Here is a 20103-nt window from a genome sequence, read left to right as displayed (position 1 = left end):
GTGGTCTCACCAATGCCCTATACATTTGTAGCAAGATTTCCCTACTTCCACACTTCACTCCTCTTTCAATAAAGAGGAACATTCCAGTTGCCTTCTGAATAGCTTAGACAATTGCACAACGTTTTATGTCATTTTCAACTCCTCAGATACTAAAGCAGATTGTGCCTATGTGCAGCAAGACTGGACAACATTCAGGCTTGGACTGATAAGAAACAAGCAACATTTGTGCCACACAAGTGCCAGGTAATGACTATCACCAACAAGAGAGAATCGAATCATCTCGCCTTGATGTTCAATGGCATCACCATCACCAACCTGGTGGTTATCATTGACCAGAAACTGAACTGGACTAGCCATATAAATAATGTGGTTACAAGAGCAGGTCAGAGGCTGTGAATTCTGAGGCAAGTAACTCATCTCTTGACTCCTTAAACCCTGTTCATCATCTACACAAGATGGCACAAGTCAGGAGTGTGATGGAATACTCTCAAATTGAGTATTGGAGCTGCACTGATCCAGGTAAGAAGCTTGACACCAACCAGGACAAAGCAGCCCACTTGATTGGCACCCCATCCACCACCTTAAACATTCACTCCCTCCATCACTGACCACAGTGTGTACTATATACAAGATGCACTACAACAACTTATCAAAGCTCCTTCGAAAGCACCTTCCAAACCTGAGATCTCTACCACCTAGAAGGACGAGGACAGCAGACACATGGGAACACCACCACCTACAAGTTGCCTTCCAAGCCACAGACTATCTTGACTTGGAATTATATCACTGTTCTTTCACTGAAGTGGGATCAAAATCCTGGAATTCCCTTCCTAACAGCACTGTGTGTCTACCAGCACCACCACAGCGGTTTGCAGGGTCCGAGAAGGTGGTGATGTGGCTCACCGCCACCTTCTCAGGGGCAATTAGGAATGGATAACAAATGCTGGCCTAGCCAGCGACGCCCACATGCCATGAAAGAATAAACAAAATGAGGAGAAGAGAGCATGGAGGGAGGTAGGGGGGAAGCATTTTACATAGGGAAAGAGCAGGAGAGTGAGAGAGGGAAGGAAGCAAAAGAGTGTGCAGGCAAGGCAGATGAAAGAAGGAAGCATACTGTAGAGAGGAGGGAGAAAACATGTGTAGAGGCAGAGAAGAAGCAGTGTACGCACATACCCAACTGAACTGAGAATCAGACAGTATTCCAGACACACATCTCCAGGGATCTGCAGCACTCCACAAGTACATTAGGTGTAATATAAACCAGAAGCAGTCAGATGCTAAGCCCTGCACTTACCTTCAGCATCGACAGATCCTGGATGTTACATGACTTTGGCAACATTGTTGACAAGTGATTGGTGTGAATGATTAAAACCTGGAAAACAAAAAGTAGATTGACAGAGCTCTTTCACAGTGTAGCCTTGCACCAGTCACACAGCTGACAATGCACAATACATAAATGTCCTGAGGAGGTGAAACAGAATCAAAGACAGTGAAACATTAGCAGTTCACACACAGGGAATGCATGCTCCGCTGAGAGAGAGACAACGCCTGTGACCCACAGCACTAAAACTGCCAATAAGTGACCAATAGACTTGGAGGCATTGATGTGAGAAATGGAAGTTTCACACTGCTGGGGGTTGAAGCACATCATGAAGGTCTGTTTCAGACTCAAATGATTGCTAGGGAGAGAGATGTAGTCAGTAGCTAGAGAACAGAGTTTGAAGCAAGGGCCAAAGACAATGGCTTCAGTCTTCCCAATATTTAATTGGAGGAAATTTCTGCACATCCAGCATTGAATATCAGGCAATCAGTCTGATAAATTATCAACAGTGGAGGAGTTAAGAGAGGTAATTGTGAGGTAGAGCTGGGTGTCATCAGTATACATGTGAAAACTAATACTGTGCCTTTGGACGATGTCACCGAGGGGCGGCAGGTAGATGAGAAATAGGAAGAGGCCAAGGATAGATCCTTGGGGAATGCCAGAGGCAATGGTGTGGGAGTGGGAAGAGAAGTCATTGATGGTGATTCCCTGGATCTGATTGGATAAATAAGAAAGAAACTTGGTGAGTGCAGTCCCTGCCAGCTGGATGATGTTAAATAGACTAAGTAAATACTTGTTGCTGAATGTGGTGCCAACATCCACCAGCTCAGAGTGGACCAGCGGGGGAGGCCAGGCGGGCGTGCACAGGGAGGGTCCGGGCGGGTGAGTGCACATGAGCACAGAGAGGGCCTGGGTGGGCGCACATGTGCACAGGGAGGGTCCAGGCAGGTGAGCGCACATGAGCACAGGGCGGGTGGGCGCAGATGAGCACAGAGAGGGTCCGGGCGGGTGGGCACATATGAGCACAGAGAGGGTCCGGGCAGGTGAATGCACATGAGCACAGGGAAGGGTCCGGGCGGGTGGGCGCAGATGAGCACAGAGAGGGTCCGGGCGGGTGGGCACACATTAGCACAGAGAGGGTCCGGGCAGGTGAATGCACATGAGCACAGGGAAGGGTCCGGGCGGGTGGGCGCAGATGAGCAGAGAGGGTCCTGGTATGTGGGCACACATGAGCACAGAGAGGGTCCGGGCGGGTGGGCGCAGATGAGCACAGAGAGGGTCCGGGCGGGCACACAAAGTTCTTACCTTCTTCTGTAAGACTCTACACATGGAAAAGACACTGACTGGAATCTGGTGGCACAAGATTGAAAATGAACAATACAGGAGCAGAATCCTGTCCAAATTACTTTAAAGATTCCATTACTCACAGATTATCTCCCAGCACTTGCACCCTGTAATCTTAGAATCCTGGCCTGTACCCAGGTCCACTCAGAGTCCAAGCTCCTAATATGATCACAAATGGTGGTGAGGACACTGCTCTGGGGAAGAAACCTGTCACAGTTTGCGTCCTGTTTGCTAGCTGGCAGATCCAGCTAAAAGACATGGGTAGGATCAGAATTACCTGGAAAAACTCAGCAGGTCTGGCAGCATCAGTGGAGAAGAAAAGAGTTGACGTTTCAGGTCCACATGAACCTTCAACAGAACTGAAGTATAGTTAGGAGAGGGGTGAAATATAAGCTGGTTTAAGGTGGGGGGCGGGGGGAGAGAAGTTGAGGGTGGGGTGGTTGTAGGGACAAGCAAGCTGTGATAGGAGCAGATAATCAAAAGATGTCACAGACAAAAGGATCAAAGAGGTGTTGAAGGTGGTGATATTATTTGAGAAAAGTGCTAATTAAGAATGGATGGCAGGACATTCAAGGTACAGCTCTAGTGGGGGTGGGGTGGAAAGATTGACAAGATATTAGTTGTAGATTTTATTCACAGAGATAAAAACAAAAAACTACTGCGGATGCTGGAAATCCAAAACAAAAACAGAATCTACAACTAATACCTTGTCAATCTTTCCACCCCACCCCCACTAGAGCTGTACCTTGAGTGTCCTGCCATCCATTCTTAATTAGCACTTTTCTCAGATAATATCACCACCTTCAACACCTCTTTGATCCTTTTGTCTGTGACATCTTTTGATTATCTGCTCCTATCACTGCTTGCTTGTCCCTACAACCACCCCACCCTCAACTTCTCTCCCCCCGCCCCCCACCTTAAAGCAGCTTATATTTCACCCCTCTCCTAACTATACTTCAGTTCTGTTGAAGGGTCGTGTGGACCCGAAACGTCAACTCTTTTCTTCTCCGCCGATGCTGCCAGACCTGCTGAGTTTTTCCAAGTAATTCTGTTTTTGTTTTGGATTTCCAGCATCCGCAGTAGTTTTTTGTTTTTATCTATGGGTAGGATCAGGCTTGACTGGTTTCCACCAACAGCTGAACAATGCAACAAAACCCTGTTTATACCCAGACAAGGGAAGGTCTCTTATGACACATAGCGCAGGTTAGTGGCAGCAAGAGAAATGACAGAAGACACGATCAGGGAGGTGGACAGACTTTTTCTTTTTCTCCTTCCAGCCCAAAGAGGGGAAGCTGCACCAATGCTCGACCTTTGAACTGAATTCCAACATGGGGCAGATATCAGGAGGGGAGGAATAAGGTGAGTGGGAAGGAGCCTTCGATTCCAGCAGCCTCTGCTGAGTCAGTGTCAGATACACTGTTAGCCCCACTCATTATCATTTTTAGGCTACCACCTACGAGCGTGCTCTGACAAAGGCCACTCCCACAGGGTGGTTCAGGTGTCAGTGTAGCTCTGTAGAAGCATCTCACCTCAGAGTCAGTTCACGTCCCACTCCAGAGACATGAGCACAGGCTGACACTCCTAATGGAGTACAGCTGCACTGTTAGGAAGTGCTGTCCATTAGATGAGATATTAAGCCAAGGCACTGTCTGTCCTCTCAGGTGGATGTAAAAGATCTCAGGGGACTCTTTCAAAGAAGAGCAGAGATGGTCTCCTAGGTGTCTTGGTCAATATTTATCCCATCATAACAGGTTATATAGTCATTATCTCATTGCTGTTTGTGTGGGTCCTTGCCAAGTGAAAAATCGACTGCTGTATTTCTCTGAACTGTGGCAATAATTTGCCAGAAAGTGGCACAGAGTGATTAATAACACAGGAGGCGGCTATTCGGCCCATTGAGTCTATGCTAGCTCTTGAGCAATGCAGTCAAACTCACTTCCCTGCTCTTCCTTCAAGTGTTCATCCAATTTCCTTCTGAAATCATTTGCTGTCTCTGCTTCTACTACCCTCATGGGCAGTGGATTCCAGGTCATCACCACTCTCCGTGTAAAAGACAGTTTTTCTTCACATTTCCTCCGCATCTCTTGCCCAAAATGTTAAATCTGTGCCCACCAGTTCTTGTACCATCAGCCAATGGGAACAGTTTTTCCTTGTCTACCTCATCCAAGCCTGTCATAATCTTGTACACCTCTATCAGATCTCCCCTCAATCTCCTTTACTCCAAAGAGAACAATCCTAGTTTCTCCAACCTAACCTTGTAACTAAAATCTCACTTCATTCTAGTGCTTTAAAACATTGGTCATGAAAGATGCTGTACAAATGCAAGTACTTTCTCTAAAGAATTTTGCTGACCCAGTGTACCTGCACCTCCTTAACTCATACTCAACAGCAGAACAAGCTGCCTCTCTGACTACTGGAACAGGCGATCATCAGGAGCAAGTGCCTCCCTGACTGCACTTACCTCAGACAGCTCACACTTCGATATGTCCAGGATATCATCTGCACCTGCTTCTCGGGCCTGCACAAAAGGGAAAGAGAGTTTTATATTTTGAACCTAGTCAAAAGTTAAACAACTAGCAGGTATACTGTCAAACATACAGAGATATGGAGCTGGAGAGCAAGATTTCCCCATCCCCTTGTACTCTCATCAGCTGTAGCTGCAATACAACTTTCACATACCTTTAGTTAACAATACCCTCTGTTGGGAGGAAATTGTCATGATAAAGTAATAAGCTGGCAGGGCATTCCTTTCTCCACTGCCTGAATGAAGAAGCCACCTGTTTATTGTAGGAGGGTTGATGCTTTAATTAAAGTAAGGGAGAGGGGTGCGGGGAGGTGGCGGTAGAGAGAGGGAGAGAGGATGATAATAAACATGCTTTTAGTGACTAACCGAGTTGATGCATTTAAGGGGAAGTGATACAAGTTCATGAGGGAGAAAGAAACCCCAGGTACGACAATAGGGTGAGATGGAGTAGGGCAGAAAGAGGATTGTATGGGGCAGAAACATCAGTATAGAGTTGCTGGGCTGAATAGCCTATTTCTGTGCTGCCAAGACTGTTGTAACCCACAGCAGCCACTATTGCTTTGGCAGGCTGGTGTATATAAATACAGAATACACAACACCACAGCATTGTTGCAGCTGTGATTGAGATTCATACCAGTTACAGACTGAAAACTCCAAATACCTCCATCCCCACAGTTGTCTGCTCACTGAGTGAGGCATATAATGTAAAATTTTGGAAAGACCTCAATGGAAGTATATATGTATGTCAGTACATTTGGGTGCGTACCAATATCTAGAGCTTTCATTCCCAATGCTGAAGCCTGTTGGTTTATTTATACAGATGCATACGTAGGTTCATGAATAGTTCATTCAGGTTTTTCCCACCATTCCCGCCCCCCAAATTTTGCCACTCTAGCGGACCGCTTAATTGCCTAGAGGTTGCACCGATCCTGACAGCGATGCTTCCTCCATATTTGTGAATCAGTCGCTATATGTTCTGATGAAGGATCATACGGACTCGAAACGTCAACTGTATCCCTCTCCACAGATACTGTGAGACCTGCTGAGTTTTTCCAGGTATTTTTGTTTTTGTTACAGATTTCCAGCATCCGCAGTATTTTGCTTTCAGCTATATGTTCCTTGGTCTGTTCTGAGCACACTGGAGAGTTTTTAATTTTCCATTTGTGCATCAAGTATCCACCCTGGTTTGTAAAGGTGTGGAGTAGGTTAGGGCTTCAGGGATGGGGGAGCCGGGTTGCACTCAGTAGCCCTCACCCCTGTGATCAAATGGCTGTCAACATTCACTCCATCTCCTTTCACAGATAAACCTGTTTTAAACAGGGCAGAGGCTCTTCAATGATGAGGGAAAAATTGCCCATCAACTGCTATCATTAGTCTTAGGAGATGAAGCATTTTTATGGGGAAAAATATAAACTCCCATTAGATCAAAGAGTCAGCAGGGATTTAAATCATTGGGACGTTAATTGTTGACAAATGAGAGCTGATTATGGGAGAAGAGTCAGAGCCGCTTAGCTGGCCCCACCCAGCCTAGTGGCCTCTCCCACCAAACACCCCCCTGCCCGCACCCCGGCCCCCTCTCACTCCTCCCCCACCCCCCTCACCTCTCCCCCCTCTCGCCACCTCTCTTACCCCCACACCAGCTCCCCCTTACCGCCCCCACTCTCCCCAGCCGCCTTCTCTCCTAACCCCCCACCCCGGCCCCTCTCTTCCACCCCCCACCCCGGCCCCTCTCTTCCACCCCCCACCCCGGCCCCTCTCTTCCACCCCCCACCCCGGCCCCTCTCTTCCACCCCCCACCCCGGCCCCTCTCTTCCACCCCCCACCCCGGCCCCTCTCTTCCACCCCCCACCCCGGCCCCTCTCTTCCACCCCCCACCCCGGCCCCTCTCTTCCACCCCCCACCCCGGCCCCTCTCTTCCACCCCCCACCCCGGCCCCTCTCTTCCACCCCCCACCCCGGCCCCTCTCTTCCACCCCCCACCCCGGCCCCTCTCTTCCACCCCCCACCCCATCCCCTCTCTTCCACCCCCCACCCCATCCCCTCTCTTCCACCCCCCACCCCATCCCCTCTCTTCCATCCCCACCCCACCCCACCCTGGTCCCTCTCTTCCCCCCCCTCACTCCGGCCGCTCCCCCTCCCTCCACCCCTCCTCACCCCCGCCCCTTTCTCTTCTTCCCTCCTCCCACCCTCACCCCGGCCCCTCTCTCTTCTTCCCTTCCCCCCGCCTCCCTCTCTTTTCCCTCTTCCTCATCCCCCAGATCCCTCACCAGGCATATCTGATATTCCAGCCGTTTCCGCGCCTCTTCAGTCTGCTTCTTCTTCCGAGAGAACAACATCATTTCGGGCCGAGACTCCGCGAGACCCCGCGGGGAGCGGTCCCGGGCAGCAGCTGAGAGCTGGGGGTGCAGATAGAGAGACCTTCAGCGCCCTCCCTCTGCGCCGATCCGTCCGGCGGCTGCGGCACTGCCTCAGCTCCCGTTCGCCCCGGCTCCCGTTCGCCCCGAGCAGCGACTGAGATCCGATGGAGTTCCGCCTCCCGTCACTCCTCCAGCGCTAACAAGCAGCCACAGCAAAGCAAGAGGCGCCAATTTCACCAACAAGTACCAAGCGAAGAACAAGAAGTGTCACAAATATTGACCTCCCAAACTCCCAACGCCATTAAGTAATGAGAGAATGCAAGAAGTGCCCATCTCTTTCTTTACCTCCAAACTCCCGTCACTCGATGACAGCTTAGAGACAGGAGAATAAGAACCATTGTGTTTCTGTTGTAAATATTTATGAAGTATTGCACATTTTTTTTTTGAAACTTTCTGATAAACTTGCCCCTCGGCTTATTTTGATTCGTTCGGATGGTTAGGCTATGATTTTTTTTTGCCTCACACAATATGGCGGCGCGGCAGGGCCGCTCGGAGATCTCGCGAGAGCTGGGTTGAGTATATAAGGCGGCAACAGAGGGCGGTGTTCCCTCTTACTGCGCCAGTCGGGGACGGTGCAACTGTTATTCGGTCGTCCCGAATCCGGGTTCATCCGACACCGAAACCGCGCGCCGGTGCAGTAAACACCGCCAGGATGCCTCCTAAATTCGATCCCAACGAAATTAAAATCGGTGTGTACGTGGGGGTTGAGGGGGGGGGGGGGGGGGAGAGAAATCTGGCAGCCGGGCCTCGGGTTGTTGTGGGGGCGGTGGAAAGCCTGAGGCCTGAGCTTAGGCCCGGGCACGTGTGTTGGGTGTTTCCGCGGATTCTAGGCCACAGGCTGCGGGCGATCTCCGCCGTGGGCTCACCCCAGTCCCTGCCTCGCTCAGCCCGGGTAAGTTTGTTTCGCTGTTCCTGGAGTGGCAGCAGCTTGAGCTGTACCCCCACCGGCTTTAATATCCCGCCGGCGCTTCCAACAATTTGACAGGTTTTAATATAAATCAAAAAACAGAAAATGCTGGAAACACTCAGCAGGTTCGGCAGCATCTGTGGAGAGAGAAACACAGTTAACGTTTCCAGTCCGTCTGACTTCTTTCTGTTTTTACTTCAGATTTCCAGCATCCCCGGTATTTTTTATATTACATTGACAGGGTTTAAACTGCGCCACCGCCCCCCCCCGCCCCCGAGGACCCAAATCTATTGCCATGCTGCTCCACTGTCCTGCTTCCCTTTTATTATATTGTATGCAACTTCGCAGTTGGCGTCCTGCTGTTTGCTACATTGACTTTGACTTCATTTCAAAGTTATTCATTGTAGGTGGGTAAATCTTTCTGTGGTGTTTTGGGAACCATCTCCTGTGTAGTATGCCCATTACTACAGGGTGGTTATCAAAAAAACTTCAGTGTTTAGTTTTTGAGTTCTTGCATTTTTAAATGGAGGCATGCAGCAAGTACTGGAGCCCAAACAACAATGTTATGTAAAGAGCAATGTTATGTGAACACCATTGCCAATAGCCCATTTAAGCTGCATAAAATCCTGTCTTGGACATGACATTAAACTGAAGTGAAAATTTCTTCACTTGGGGAGATTAGGAATCTTTAGTTAAAAACAAAAAGCTACTGCGGATGCTGGAAATCCAAAACAAAAACAGAATTACCTGGAAAAACTCAGCAGGTCTGGCAGCATCGGCGGAGAAGAAATCAGTTAACGTTTCGAGCCTTCATGGCCCTTCGGCAGAACTGAAGCATAGTTAAAAGAAGGGAGAAATATAAATTGGTTTAAGGTGGGGGGTGGGGGGGAGAGAGACACATTGAGGGTGTGGTGATTGTGGAGATGAGCAGATAATCAAAAGATGTCACAGACAAAAGGGTCAAAGAGGTGTCGAAGGTGGTGACATTTGTCTGAGAAAAGTGCTAATTAAGAATGGAAGACAGGATATTCAAAGTACAGCTCTAGTGGGGGTGGGGTGGAAAGACTAACAAGGTTTTAGTTTAGATTTAAAAATAATGGAAATAGGTGGGGAAAGAAGAATCTATATAAATTATTGAAAAAAATAAATAAATAAAGCGGGGGGTGGTGGGGGGGGGGGGAAGAAACGGGGTGGGGATGGGGGGAGGGGGAGTTTAAGATCTAAAGTTGTTGAATTCAATATTCAGCCCGGAAGGCTGTAAAGTGCCTAGTCGGAAGATGAGGTGCTGTTCCTCCAGTTTGCGTTGGGCTTCACTGGAACAATGCAGCAAGCCAAGGACAGACATGTGGGCAAGAGAACAGGGTGGAGTGTTAAAATGGCAAGCGACAGGGAGGTTTGGGTCTTTCTTGCGGACAGACCGCAGGTGTTCCGCAAAACGGTCGCCCAGTTTGCGTTTGGTCTCTCCAATGTAGAGAGGTGTGGCTATGGGTACCCGCATGGGCCCCAGCTATGCCTGTCTCTTTATGGGGTATGTGGAACATTCCTTGTTCCAGTCCTACTCCGGCCCCCTCCCACAACTCTTTCTCCGGTACATCGATGATTACTTCGGTGCTGCTTCATGCTCTCGTCGGGACCTGGAAAAATTTATTAATTTTGCTTCCAATCTCCACCCCTCCATCATCTTCACATGGTCCATCTCTGACACTTCTCTTCCCTTCCTTGACCTCTCTGTCTCAATTTCTGATGATAGACTGTCCACCGATATCCATTACAAGCCTACCGACTCCCACAGCTACCTCGACTACAGCTCCTCACACCCCGCTTCTTGTAAAGACTCCATCCCATTCTCTCAGTTCCTTCGCCTCCGTCGCATCTGTTCTGATGACGCTACCTTCAAAAACAGTTCCTCTGACATGTCCTCCTTCTTCCTTAACCGAGGTTTTCCATCCACGGTCGTTGACGGGGCCCTCAACCGTGTCCGGCCCATATCCCGCGCATCCTCCCTCACGCCTTCTCCTCCTTCCCAGAAACATGATAGGGTCCCCCTTGTCCTCACTTATCACCCCACCAGCCTCCGCATTCAAAGGATCATCCTCCGCCATTTCCGCCAACTCCAGCATGATGCCACCACCAAACACATCTTCCCTTCACCCCCCCTGACGGCATTCCGTAGGGATCGTTCCCTCCGGGACACCCTGGTCCACTCCTCCATCACCCCCTACTCCTCAACCCCCACTTATGGCACCTCCCCGTGCCCACGCAGAAGATGCAACACCTGCCCCTTCACTTCCTCTCTCCCCACCGTCCAAGGGCCCAAACACTCCTTTCAAGTGAAGCAGCATTTCACTTGCATTTCCCCTAACTTAGTCTACTGCATTCGTTGCTCCCAATGCGGTCTCCTCTACATTGGAGAGACCAAACGCAAACTGGGCGACCGTTTTGCGGAACACCTTCGGTCTGTCCGCAAGAAAGACCCAAACCTCCCTGTCGCTTGCCATTTTAACACTCCACCCTGTTCTCTTGCCCACATGTCTGTCCTTGGCTTGCTGCATTGTTCCAGTGAAGCCCAACGCAAACTGGAGGAACAGCACCTCATCTTCCGACTAGGCACTTTACAGCCTTCCGGGCTGAATATTGAATTCAACAACTTTAGATCTTAAACTCCCCATCCCCACCCCGTTTCTTCCCCCCCCCCGCCTTTTTTCAATAATTTATATAGATTCTTCTTTCCCCACCTATTTCCATTATTTTTAAATCTAAACTAAAACCTTGTTAGTCTTTCCACCCCACCCCCACTAGAGCTGTACTTTGAATATCCTGTCTTCCATTCTTAATTAGCACTTTTCTCAGACAAATGTCACCACCTTCGACACCTCTTTGACCCTTTTGTCTGTGACATCTTTTGATTATCTGCTCATCTCCACAATCACCACACCCTCAATGTGTCTCTCTCCACCCCCCCACCTTAAACCAATTTATATTTCTCCCTTCTTTTAACTATGCTTTAGTTCTGCCGAAGGGCCATGAAGGCTCGAAACGTTAACTGATTTCTTCTCCGCCGATGCTGCCAGACCTGCTGAGTTTTTCCAGGTAATTCTGTTTTTGTTTAGGAATCTTTAGTGTTCTCTATCCGAGTGCTGTGGATGCATAGCCACTGAGTATATTCAAGGAGGAGGTCAGTAGATTTGTGGACTCTTGAAGAAATCAAGTGATACAAGAACAGGATGAGGAAACTGAGTTGTCAAATGATTGGCTGCAATTTTTTATTGAATGGTAAAGCAGGCTTGAAGGGTTGGTATGGCCTACTCTTTTACTCATCACTGTGTCAAATCCTGAAACCCTCTACTAATCCAACACCATCCTCAGCACACCTTCAATGTGAGAACTGCTATTGTTCAACAAGATCCATCGCCCCCATTTGAGGACAGCTGGGGATGGGTGATCAATAGCTCCCTGTTCCTAAAAACCAAGAGAATTTCTTTTAATTGCAGTTGAGTTTGACTTGGGCTTGTTCAGATCCAAACAGCTGTTTCTAGTTCTTATAGTATTGGATTGTCGTGATTTTCTTCAACTTCATACATGCCAGTTAGAGCATTCAGTTCTGGTGTTGGGTTTCTTGCAGCCAGCTCAGAATTATTTTGCCTTTCCCATCTTTTTGCAGGGAAAAGACTGGAGTAGAACTATTTGAATAACTCTTGCAGAGAGCTGGCACAAACATGATGGACTGAATGGCCTCTTGTAACCTGTATTTCAGTTGTAGGATGTCGAATTTTGGACTAACTTAATTAAAATTAGATTTGTTCCTTAAATCGGGCTAGTAATTAATGGACTTTCCCCCCAGATTGTAACACATTTGTGCCCTTAGACATGATGTAGAATCTGCACTCAAATGTTAAAATAAGCTGTTTAGCCATCAAGGGATGGTTATTACTCACTAGCGTACTCCTCTGTGAAAGTATTCAATATCAGAGTGCTGAGGGAGTTGGGTATTTGATTTTTTGGGGGGGCTATGGTGTGGTGAGCAAGGTAACATGGAGTGTTCCTTGCAGCCAGTTTTTACAATGATTAATTTGGAGCTTTTATATCAGAGTTTAAAGGGTGCCTAATTAGAGAAAGCTTTTGTCTACAAAGGCTGGTTTTGTAAAATGCCAACCCTCAAAGTCATACAACAATGGGGATTAGAGTGTCTGCCAGCATGGGGAATTCAGATGAATGAGCAGTTTGGTGTTTGTAAAGCATGCCTGCTTGACCGTCTTTTGTCTCCACAGTGTACCTCAGATGCACTGGGGGTGAAGTTGGTGCTACCTCATCCCTGGCTCCCAAGATTGGCCCTCTAGGTCTGGTGAGTGTCTGCCCCCTTTCTTTACATTGATCTCAGATGACTGCTGGCAGCTCTTTTACATTTCAAGTTTTTCCTCCTTTTTCCCCTTGTTTAGTCTCCCAAGAAGGTAGGTGATGACATTGCCAAGGCTACAGGTGACTGGAAAGGCCTGCGTATCACGATCAAGCTGACTATTCAGAACAGACAGGCGCAGGTAAGGTGGTGGGATGGGTAGCGTGAGTTGTTGCATGTTACTTGTGCCCTGACTAACCTTTTCCAGTTATAGTAGAAAGGCGGAGTTTCTGATTTATTGTGTATTCTCATAGCATATCTGAAAAGTATTACAGCACAACCTGGGAATCCCAGGTATTGAGAGATGTACAGTAGGACAGTTAGGAGGGTGTGACTGCGAGTGAGGCAGGTAAGGGGACCCTGAGGCAGGAGTGCAGGATTGTGCAAAGAGTGAGTGTCCAGGCAGCTTTGTTGCTTACCTGGTGCCAGGGCTTGGGACATCTGCTTGGGGCTGGAGCGGAACTAGCAGTGAGAGGGGAAGGATCCAGTGGTTGTAGTCTGTGTAGGTATCAACAACATAGGCAGGATGAGGAAGGAGGCTCTGCCTAGTCAGTATGATGAGCTATGCAGCAAATTAAGAAGCAGAACCTTAGGTAATAATTTCTGGATTATTACCTGAGCCATGTGCAAGTTGGAATAGGACAAATAAGATTACAGAAATTAATGCGTGGCTCAAAGACTGGTGTGGGAGAAGTGGATTCTGGTTTATGGGGCACTGGCACCAGTATTGGGGAAAGTGGGACCTGTACCATTGGGATGGTCTACACCTGAACTGTGCTAGGCTAGTGTCCTCGCAAGCCGCCTAACTAGGGAAGTGGAGAGGGTTTTAAACTGAATAATGGAGGCAATGGATCAAATTTGGGAAGATGTAGTAAACCAGAGAGAGACAAGGCAAGAGGGACGGGTATTAACGTGGGAAATGGTAAACAGACTGACAGGAAGGGGACAGAGTACAATTCTAAGAGTAAATCAGATAAGGCTAGATGCTAAAAAAGAACAAAACTAAAGGCTCTGTATCTAAACGCACATTTCTATTTGCACTGTTTTGTTTCAAATGCAATAAATAAGTACGATTTGATAGCCAAATCGTGGCTACGGGATGGCATAGTTCGGATCTGAATATTGAAGGGTATGTGACATTTAGAAAAGACAGGAAGTTAGGAAAAGGTGGAGGGGTTGCTCTGTTACTTAATGATGGTATTGGCGCATTAGAGAGGGGTGACCTAAGTTCAGGAAACCAGGATGTAGAAGCAGTTTGTGTTGACATGAGGAATGATAAAGGCAAGAAGGCACTTGTGGGAGTGGTGTACAGGCCCTCTAACTACACAGTAGGACAGGGTATAAAGAGATAATGGGAGCTTGCCAGAAAGGTTCATCAATAATCATGGGGATTTTAATTATATATAGACTGGAAGAATCAGGTGGGCAAAGGTAGTGTGGATGAGTTCATAGAATGTTTTCGGGATAGTTTCTCAGAACAGTATGTTCTGGAGCCAACCAGAGAGCAGGCTACAGTAGACCTGGTAATGAGCAACGAGGTGGATTAATTGATAACCTCCTAGTGAAAGCATTCCTAGGTAGCAGCAATTATAATATTGAATTTTACATTCATTTTGAGGGAGAAATGAGCGCGTCCAAGACTAATATTTTAAACTTAATTAAGAGCAATTACAGGGGCATGAAAGCAGAGCTAGCTAAAGTGAACTGGCGAATGAAGTTAAGGGATATGTCAAAAGTTGAGGGGCAAACTTTAAAGGGATATTTCAGAATAAACAATATATACATCCCAGTGAGAAAGAAATCCCATGGGGAGGGGCCCACCATCCGTGGTTAACTAAAAACGTTAAAGGCAGTATCAAACTTGAAGAAAAAGCATATAATTATGCAAAGACGGGTGGCAGGTCAGAAGATTGGAAAGAATGTAAGTCACAGCAAAGAATGACAAAAAAATTGAGGGAAAAATTAGCATGAGAGAAAGCTAGCTAGTAATACAAAGATGGATTGTAAGAGTTTCTATAGATATTTAAATAAGAAAAGTTAACAAAGTTGGCATTGGTCCTATAGTGTGTGTGTCTGGGGAATTGGTAACAAAGTAGGGAGATGACAGATGAATTAAACAGGTACTTTGCTTCGTTCTTCACTATAGAGGACACAAGTAACATACTAGAAATAGCTGTAAATCAATAAATGGAATGGAGGGAGGGAGGAACTTGGAAAATTACAATCACCGGGGAAGTGGTATTGAGCAATTTGTTGGGGCTGTGGATGGACTTCACCCTTAAGTCCTTGAAAGAAGTGGCTAGTGAGATAGTTGATGCATTGGTTTTAATTTTTCAAAATTCCCTAGACTGGGAGAAGGTTCCATAGCTTGGAAAATAGCAGATATAACTCCTTTATTCAAAAAGGGAGGGGGACAGAAAGCAGGAAACTATAGGCCAGTTAACCTAACATCTGTCATGGGAAAATGTTAAGCTATTATTAAAGATGTTTTAGCAGGGCACTTGGAAAAATTCAAGGCAATCAGGCAAAGTCAACATGGTTTTGTAAAAGGGAAATCGTGTTTAACCAATTTATTGGAGCTCTTTGAAGGAGTCACATGTGCTGTGTAAAAAAGCTTATTATCTAAATGTGAGAGATTGCAGAGCCCTGAGATTCAGAGGGGTCTGGCTGTCCTAGTGTATGAATCACAAGGTTAGTATGCAGGTACAGCAGGTAATTAGGAAAGCTAATGGAATGTCATCATTTATTGTGAGGGGAATTGATTATAAGTAGGGAGGTTATGCTTCAGTTGTACAGAGCATTGTTGAGACCACATATGGGATATTGTGTACTGTACTGGTTTCCTTATTTAAAGAAAGATGTAAATGCTTTAGCAGTTCAGAGAGGGCTTACTAGACTAATACCAGGAATGGTTGGGTTGTCTTATAAGGTTGGACAGGTTTGGCTTGTATCCACTGGAATTTGGAAAAGGTGACTTCATTGAAACCTTTATGATCCTTAAGGGTGTTGACAGAGTGGATGTGGAGATGATGTTTCCTCTTGTGGGAGAATCTAGAACTAGGGGTTACTGTTTAAAAAATAAGGGGTCGGTCATTTAAGACAGAAGAAATATTTTGAGGGTTGAGTGTTTGGAGCTCTCTTCCTCAATAGCTGGTGGAAGCAGAGTTTTTGAATGTTTTTAAGGCAGAGCTAGATAGTTTCTTGACTAACAAGGGGATGAAAGGTTATTGGGGGTAGGCAGGAATGTGGGGTTGAGGTTACATTCAGGTCAGCCATTGTCATATTGAATTGTGGAGCAGGCTTAAGGGGGCCAAGTGGCCTACTCCTAATTTGTATGTTTATAGTTGTTCTGTAACTACTAGTCCAGTGTTTTCCAGTTAATACCCAGCATATCTCAGTAGGGTGTATAAGACTCTCTTTAGGTCTCTGCTGATTTTCATCCAGCCTAGTTGCTAATTGTATAAAGCCATGGCTGCTGTTTTTCCCAAGCCGCTATCTTTTTGCTTCCTGCTAAGGCTGCATAGACCACTGGAGCCAAAATATAGCTGGGCCTTGCTTATGCATTTGGTCCATTGTGAACTCCTGGATGCAAGCTATTTGTCCTTGGATGACATTAAATCCCCACTAGTATGTTCACAAGACTTGCATGAGCATTCCTGTTTAACATGAAATGCTGGTTTATGATGGAAAAAGGAGCCCTTGCTATTGTTTCCATTGTCCTCTAGGCCAGTGTGTGTGTAACTGCATCAGTCAGTGGGGCTGTGGTCACATAACCTTGTAAGTGACGTGCACAGCAGGTTGCTGGGGACAGGTTGTTGTGCAAGTAGTTGGGAAGTACCTTGCAGAATATTTGTGAAAAGTGGTTGAGATTCATTATCCTGATGTGACTGTTAGATGTTGAGTAATCTAGACATATGTATGGCTGGAGAGTAGTGATGGGGATTTTGTACCTGAATCTATTCTAGTTACACCTGTTACTGGTGTGCATGGGTTGGGTGGGGGTAGAGAAAGGTTTCCTGTGTATTCTTTGCAGGCAGAGTATGTTTGTAGTCCTTTGTTATGGGGTCGAAATATCTTCCTGAACACACTTCTATGCAATTGACACAGGACATGGATGATGTAGCTGTACAAACTGCAGTGAGAGTGGTTAAGGTGCTTTAGTTGAGAATGTATTGCTGACTTCTTTTGTAGAAGTCCTACAGTTTTGTTTTGTGTTCACCACTGTATCCTGCACTGACAACTGTATTTCAATTCATAGATTGAGGTTGTCCCATCAGCTTCTGCCCTCATCATCAAAGCCCTTAAGGAACCACCCCGTGACAGGAAAAAGCAAAAGAACAGTAAGTAGCAATCCAAGCTACAAGGAAGCCCAGTGCTTTTCAGTTTGCCCTTTCTGTGTAACATTAATTGTCTATGATTAAAAGTTTAGTGTGAGTGTTTCTTTGTGTAAAAGGGTCACTTGTTTTCTTCTCCTTGCCAGGCAAGTTTTAAGGTCAAACGTTAGTAAAGTGCTAATGTTTGACTATTTTTAAACTTGCCCCTCTTCCTCCTGGATGTACTGATTTTAAGTTGTGGTTCCCTGCAGTTTAAATCAGAAACGAGGATAGTCTGTCACTTACTGGCCACTGAATTTACCTGCTGGTGATGTAGTTGGCCTGTTGTCAATGGGCAGGGGTGTGTGTATTAATTGTGGTGTTGATTCTGTTTCTTTTTTTCTAGTTAAACACACTGGCAGCATCACCTTTGATGAGGTGGTTAATGTTGCCCGACAGATGAGGCACCGTTCTCTGGCCAGGGAACTTACAGGTGGGTACTGACTGCAGTGCAATGAGTGATGTCATCTACCATATACTTGTGTGAGCATTGAATTTTTGTGACCTCAATTTTTTAGCTAAAATGTGAAGGGGTCAACTTTTGCACAGGTAATGTTTTTGAGGGGCTTTTTCCAAACACACCCGCCCAGCACATTTACCTTGTGAATTCTTTTTAGAGCTATGTTAATGAGGAAAGATGTCCTCACCAGCTGTTTACTTTTAGTAAGGAGCCGCCTTCTTGCCAAATACCCCAGGAGAGGAACCAGCAGTGTCAGCTGGGCCTGCGGTTTCAATGCTGCTTGGGAGCCAGGGAAACGGAAGGGCCATGCTGTTGGAAAATGTCATGTTGATGGCTTGGTGCAGGGGGATTACACTGAGTTGGCATTCATAAGAGCCCATTGGCAAGGCCTTTGTCCTTAGCCTTCCTGGGGACCAGAGACAATGATGAGGACACAACACCCAGGTGAAGTTTGCTCTGGAAGTTGCTCCCTGTATCCTATTTCCATGTCTGCTGTTCATCATTTTTCTGATCTGTGCCCCCTGCCCCCCAAAATCAAAATTGACCATTCTTTCAGCCTTGACTTGACAAGTAGGAACTGTTGGAAATATGGCAGTAACATTTTACTGAATATTGAATTAGTTTTATGCTTTGGTTTTGGAATTTTTGGGCTGAAAAAGTAGTGTTGACTTTGACATGAGTATATGCAGCATTCAATGCTAAATTGTTGGAATAGGTAAAAGGCAGACTATTTGTTTGTAACCACAGGAACCGTGAAGGAAATCCTGGGAACTGCTCAGTCCATTGGTTGCAACATTGATGGGAAACACCCCCACAGTGTGATTGACGATATCAACCAGGGCAAGATAGAGTGTCCTTCTGTAAGTTTGTTTTTTGGATTGTCTTGTACTCCAATGATTTTTTTGACCCATGTTTTCCAAGTTACTGACATTTTGTTTCTTCCTTCCAACAGGAATGAATTGGAAATACTATGAAACTAATTTCCAAATAAAGTATTTTTTAAAAATTGAACATGTTGGTGTACTAATGTTTGGTTTCTATAGTGAATGCTAATATCTAATCCAAGTTAGCAATTTTAGTCACTACTTTCGACAATTCCTGAATGTTCGTCTAACCAGAATTACACACACACACAGTAGGAGGGAGATTGCTAGATCACTTTGTACAAACACTTTTTCTGGGCCTTGCACTATGTCTGGATAAGATCTTGTTTGTAGCCTAATGAATTGTGTTGGTTTATGGCTTTATTATACACAATTCTGTCTGGTTTGGGATGCTTGGATGATTTTAACGTGCTTATAAATTTCAAGTGACAGGTTTTACTTTCTTCCCCGTGTACGATTTTTTTTTTGTACTTGAGGGGTGAAGTGCTGGAGTTTGGAATCCTGTCAGCATCCAGTACAACTGACTGCACACTAAAGCTTCCTCTACTTGATCCCAAACTTCCAAGTACCCCCAATGCAAAAGCATATTTCCATTCTGCACTGGCCATCCTTTTGTTTAATGCAATTTAGTGAATTGTGGGTTTTGTGCTGTGATTGTGGGAGTCAAACTCATTGATAGCCTCCTCTGAGCAACCAGAATAGTCTACACTATATGCCCCATTATTAGTTAAGCAGCATAGTATTGATCTCAGCACAACACTGGCTGTTTAATTTCTATGGTTTTACTGAGAGCACACTGGAGTTGGTGCCAACTCAGTACAGTACTCTCTCCTACTTTGTACTGTGACATATGCATGAACTGAGGACCCCATTTGATTGGATGATACATTTGTCACCAGAATAGCAATTCAGGATTGAGTTAGTGTAACTTTTAGATAGGGATATCTCTGGCTTCATGCTGCACTAAAATTCAACTTGAGGCAATCTATCAGACTTGGCTATCAATAACCCCCTGGTGGTCAAGTTTCTTGGCTGACAAATTACAAAAGCTGTTGACCTTAGCTAACCCTACTGCAGGATCTGCAATCTGCTGACAGCAAGGTACCATGGTCAAAGCAAAGGCATGCTGAAGTATCCATCACACTGCTGGATCTCTGAATCTCATGGCAACAGTTAGCCATTCATGAACCTCAAAACTGAAGGCATCAATAGAAGATAGCTTTGAGCCACACTGAAGATGCATTGTTGACATTCATCCCCCATGGATAGTCACAAGTTTCCCACAAGGCTATCCAGAATCATAGGTTTGAATACATAGGTCAGGCAGGAAATGGAGAAAATGTTTCATCCCTCCACAGATGCTGCCTATCTGCAGTATATTTCTTCAAACACATCCTTGGGAATAGAAACGTGATCTGTTTTTTCCCAACACCTTTTCATTGACAGTCCAGCTAACAAAGGGATTAGACTGAGAGATCCTA

General features: G+C 46.1%; 2 protein-coding genes across 6 annotated transcripts in view; one reads left to right on the top strand and one right to left on the bottom strand.

Moving 5' to 3' along the window:
• The window catches only part of lrsam1 (leucine rich repeat and sterile alpha motif containing 1), a 64780-nt gene extending 57045 nt beyond the window's left edge, over nucleotides 1-7735 (bottom strand). For 2 of the 3 annotated variants that reach the window (XM_078550404.1, XM_078550406.1), the window contains exons 1-4: nucleotides 7456-7667; nucleotides 5127-5183; nucleotides 2627-2671; nucleotides 1295-1372 (exon numbers count right to left, since the gene is read on the bottom strand). In XM_078550404.1, coding sequence (XP_078406530.1) covers nucleotides 1295-1372; nucleotides 2627-2671; nucleotides 5127-5183; nucleotides 7456-7527 — 252 coding nt within the window. In that variant the 5' untranslated portion in view covers nucleotides 7528-7667. Of the gene's footprint in view, nucleotides 1-1294; nucleotides 1373-2626; nucleotides 2672-5126; nucleotides 5184-7455 lie in introns of all 3 variants that reach the window. The other variant, XM_078550405.1, reaches the window with a different exon arrangement.
• Nucleotides 7736-7842: 107 nt separating this feature from the next.
• The window catches only part of rpl12 (ribosomal protein L12), a 44607-nt gene continuing 32346 nt past the window's right edge, over nucleotides 7843-20103 (top strand). For 2 of the 3 annotated variants that reach the window (XM_078550410.1, XM_078550409.1), the window contains exons 1-6: nucleotides 8114-8294; nucleotides 12781-12854; nucleotides 12949-13047; nucleotides 17164-17245; nucleotides 17625-17711; nucleotides 18486-18598. In XM_078550410.1, the coding sequence (XP_078406536.1) occupies nucleotides 8258-8294; nucleotides 12781-12854; nucleotides 12949-13047; nucleotides 17164-17245; nucleotides 17625-17711; nucleotides 18486-18598 (492 nt within the window). In that variant the 5' untranslated portion in view covers nucleotides 8114-8257. Of the gene's footprint in view, nucleotides 8295-12780; nucleotides 12855-12948; nucleotides 13048-17163; nucleotides 17246-17624; nucleotides 17712-18485; nucleotides 18599-18690; nucleotides 18750-20103 lie in introns of those variants that run through there. The other variant, XM_078550411.1, reaches the window with a different exon arrangement.

Source organism: Cetorhinus maximus, chromosome 10 (assembly GCF_964194155.1).
Source record: "Cetorhinus maximus chromosome 10, sCetMax3.hap1.1, whole genome shotgun sequence".
NCBI classification, from domain to species: Eukaryota; Metazoa; Chordata; class Chondrichthyes; order Lamniformes; family Cetorhinidae; genus Cetorhinus; species Cetorhinus maximus.
This window is presented reverse-complemented; position numbering and strand designations above follow the sequence as displayed.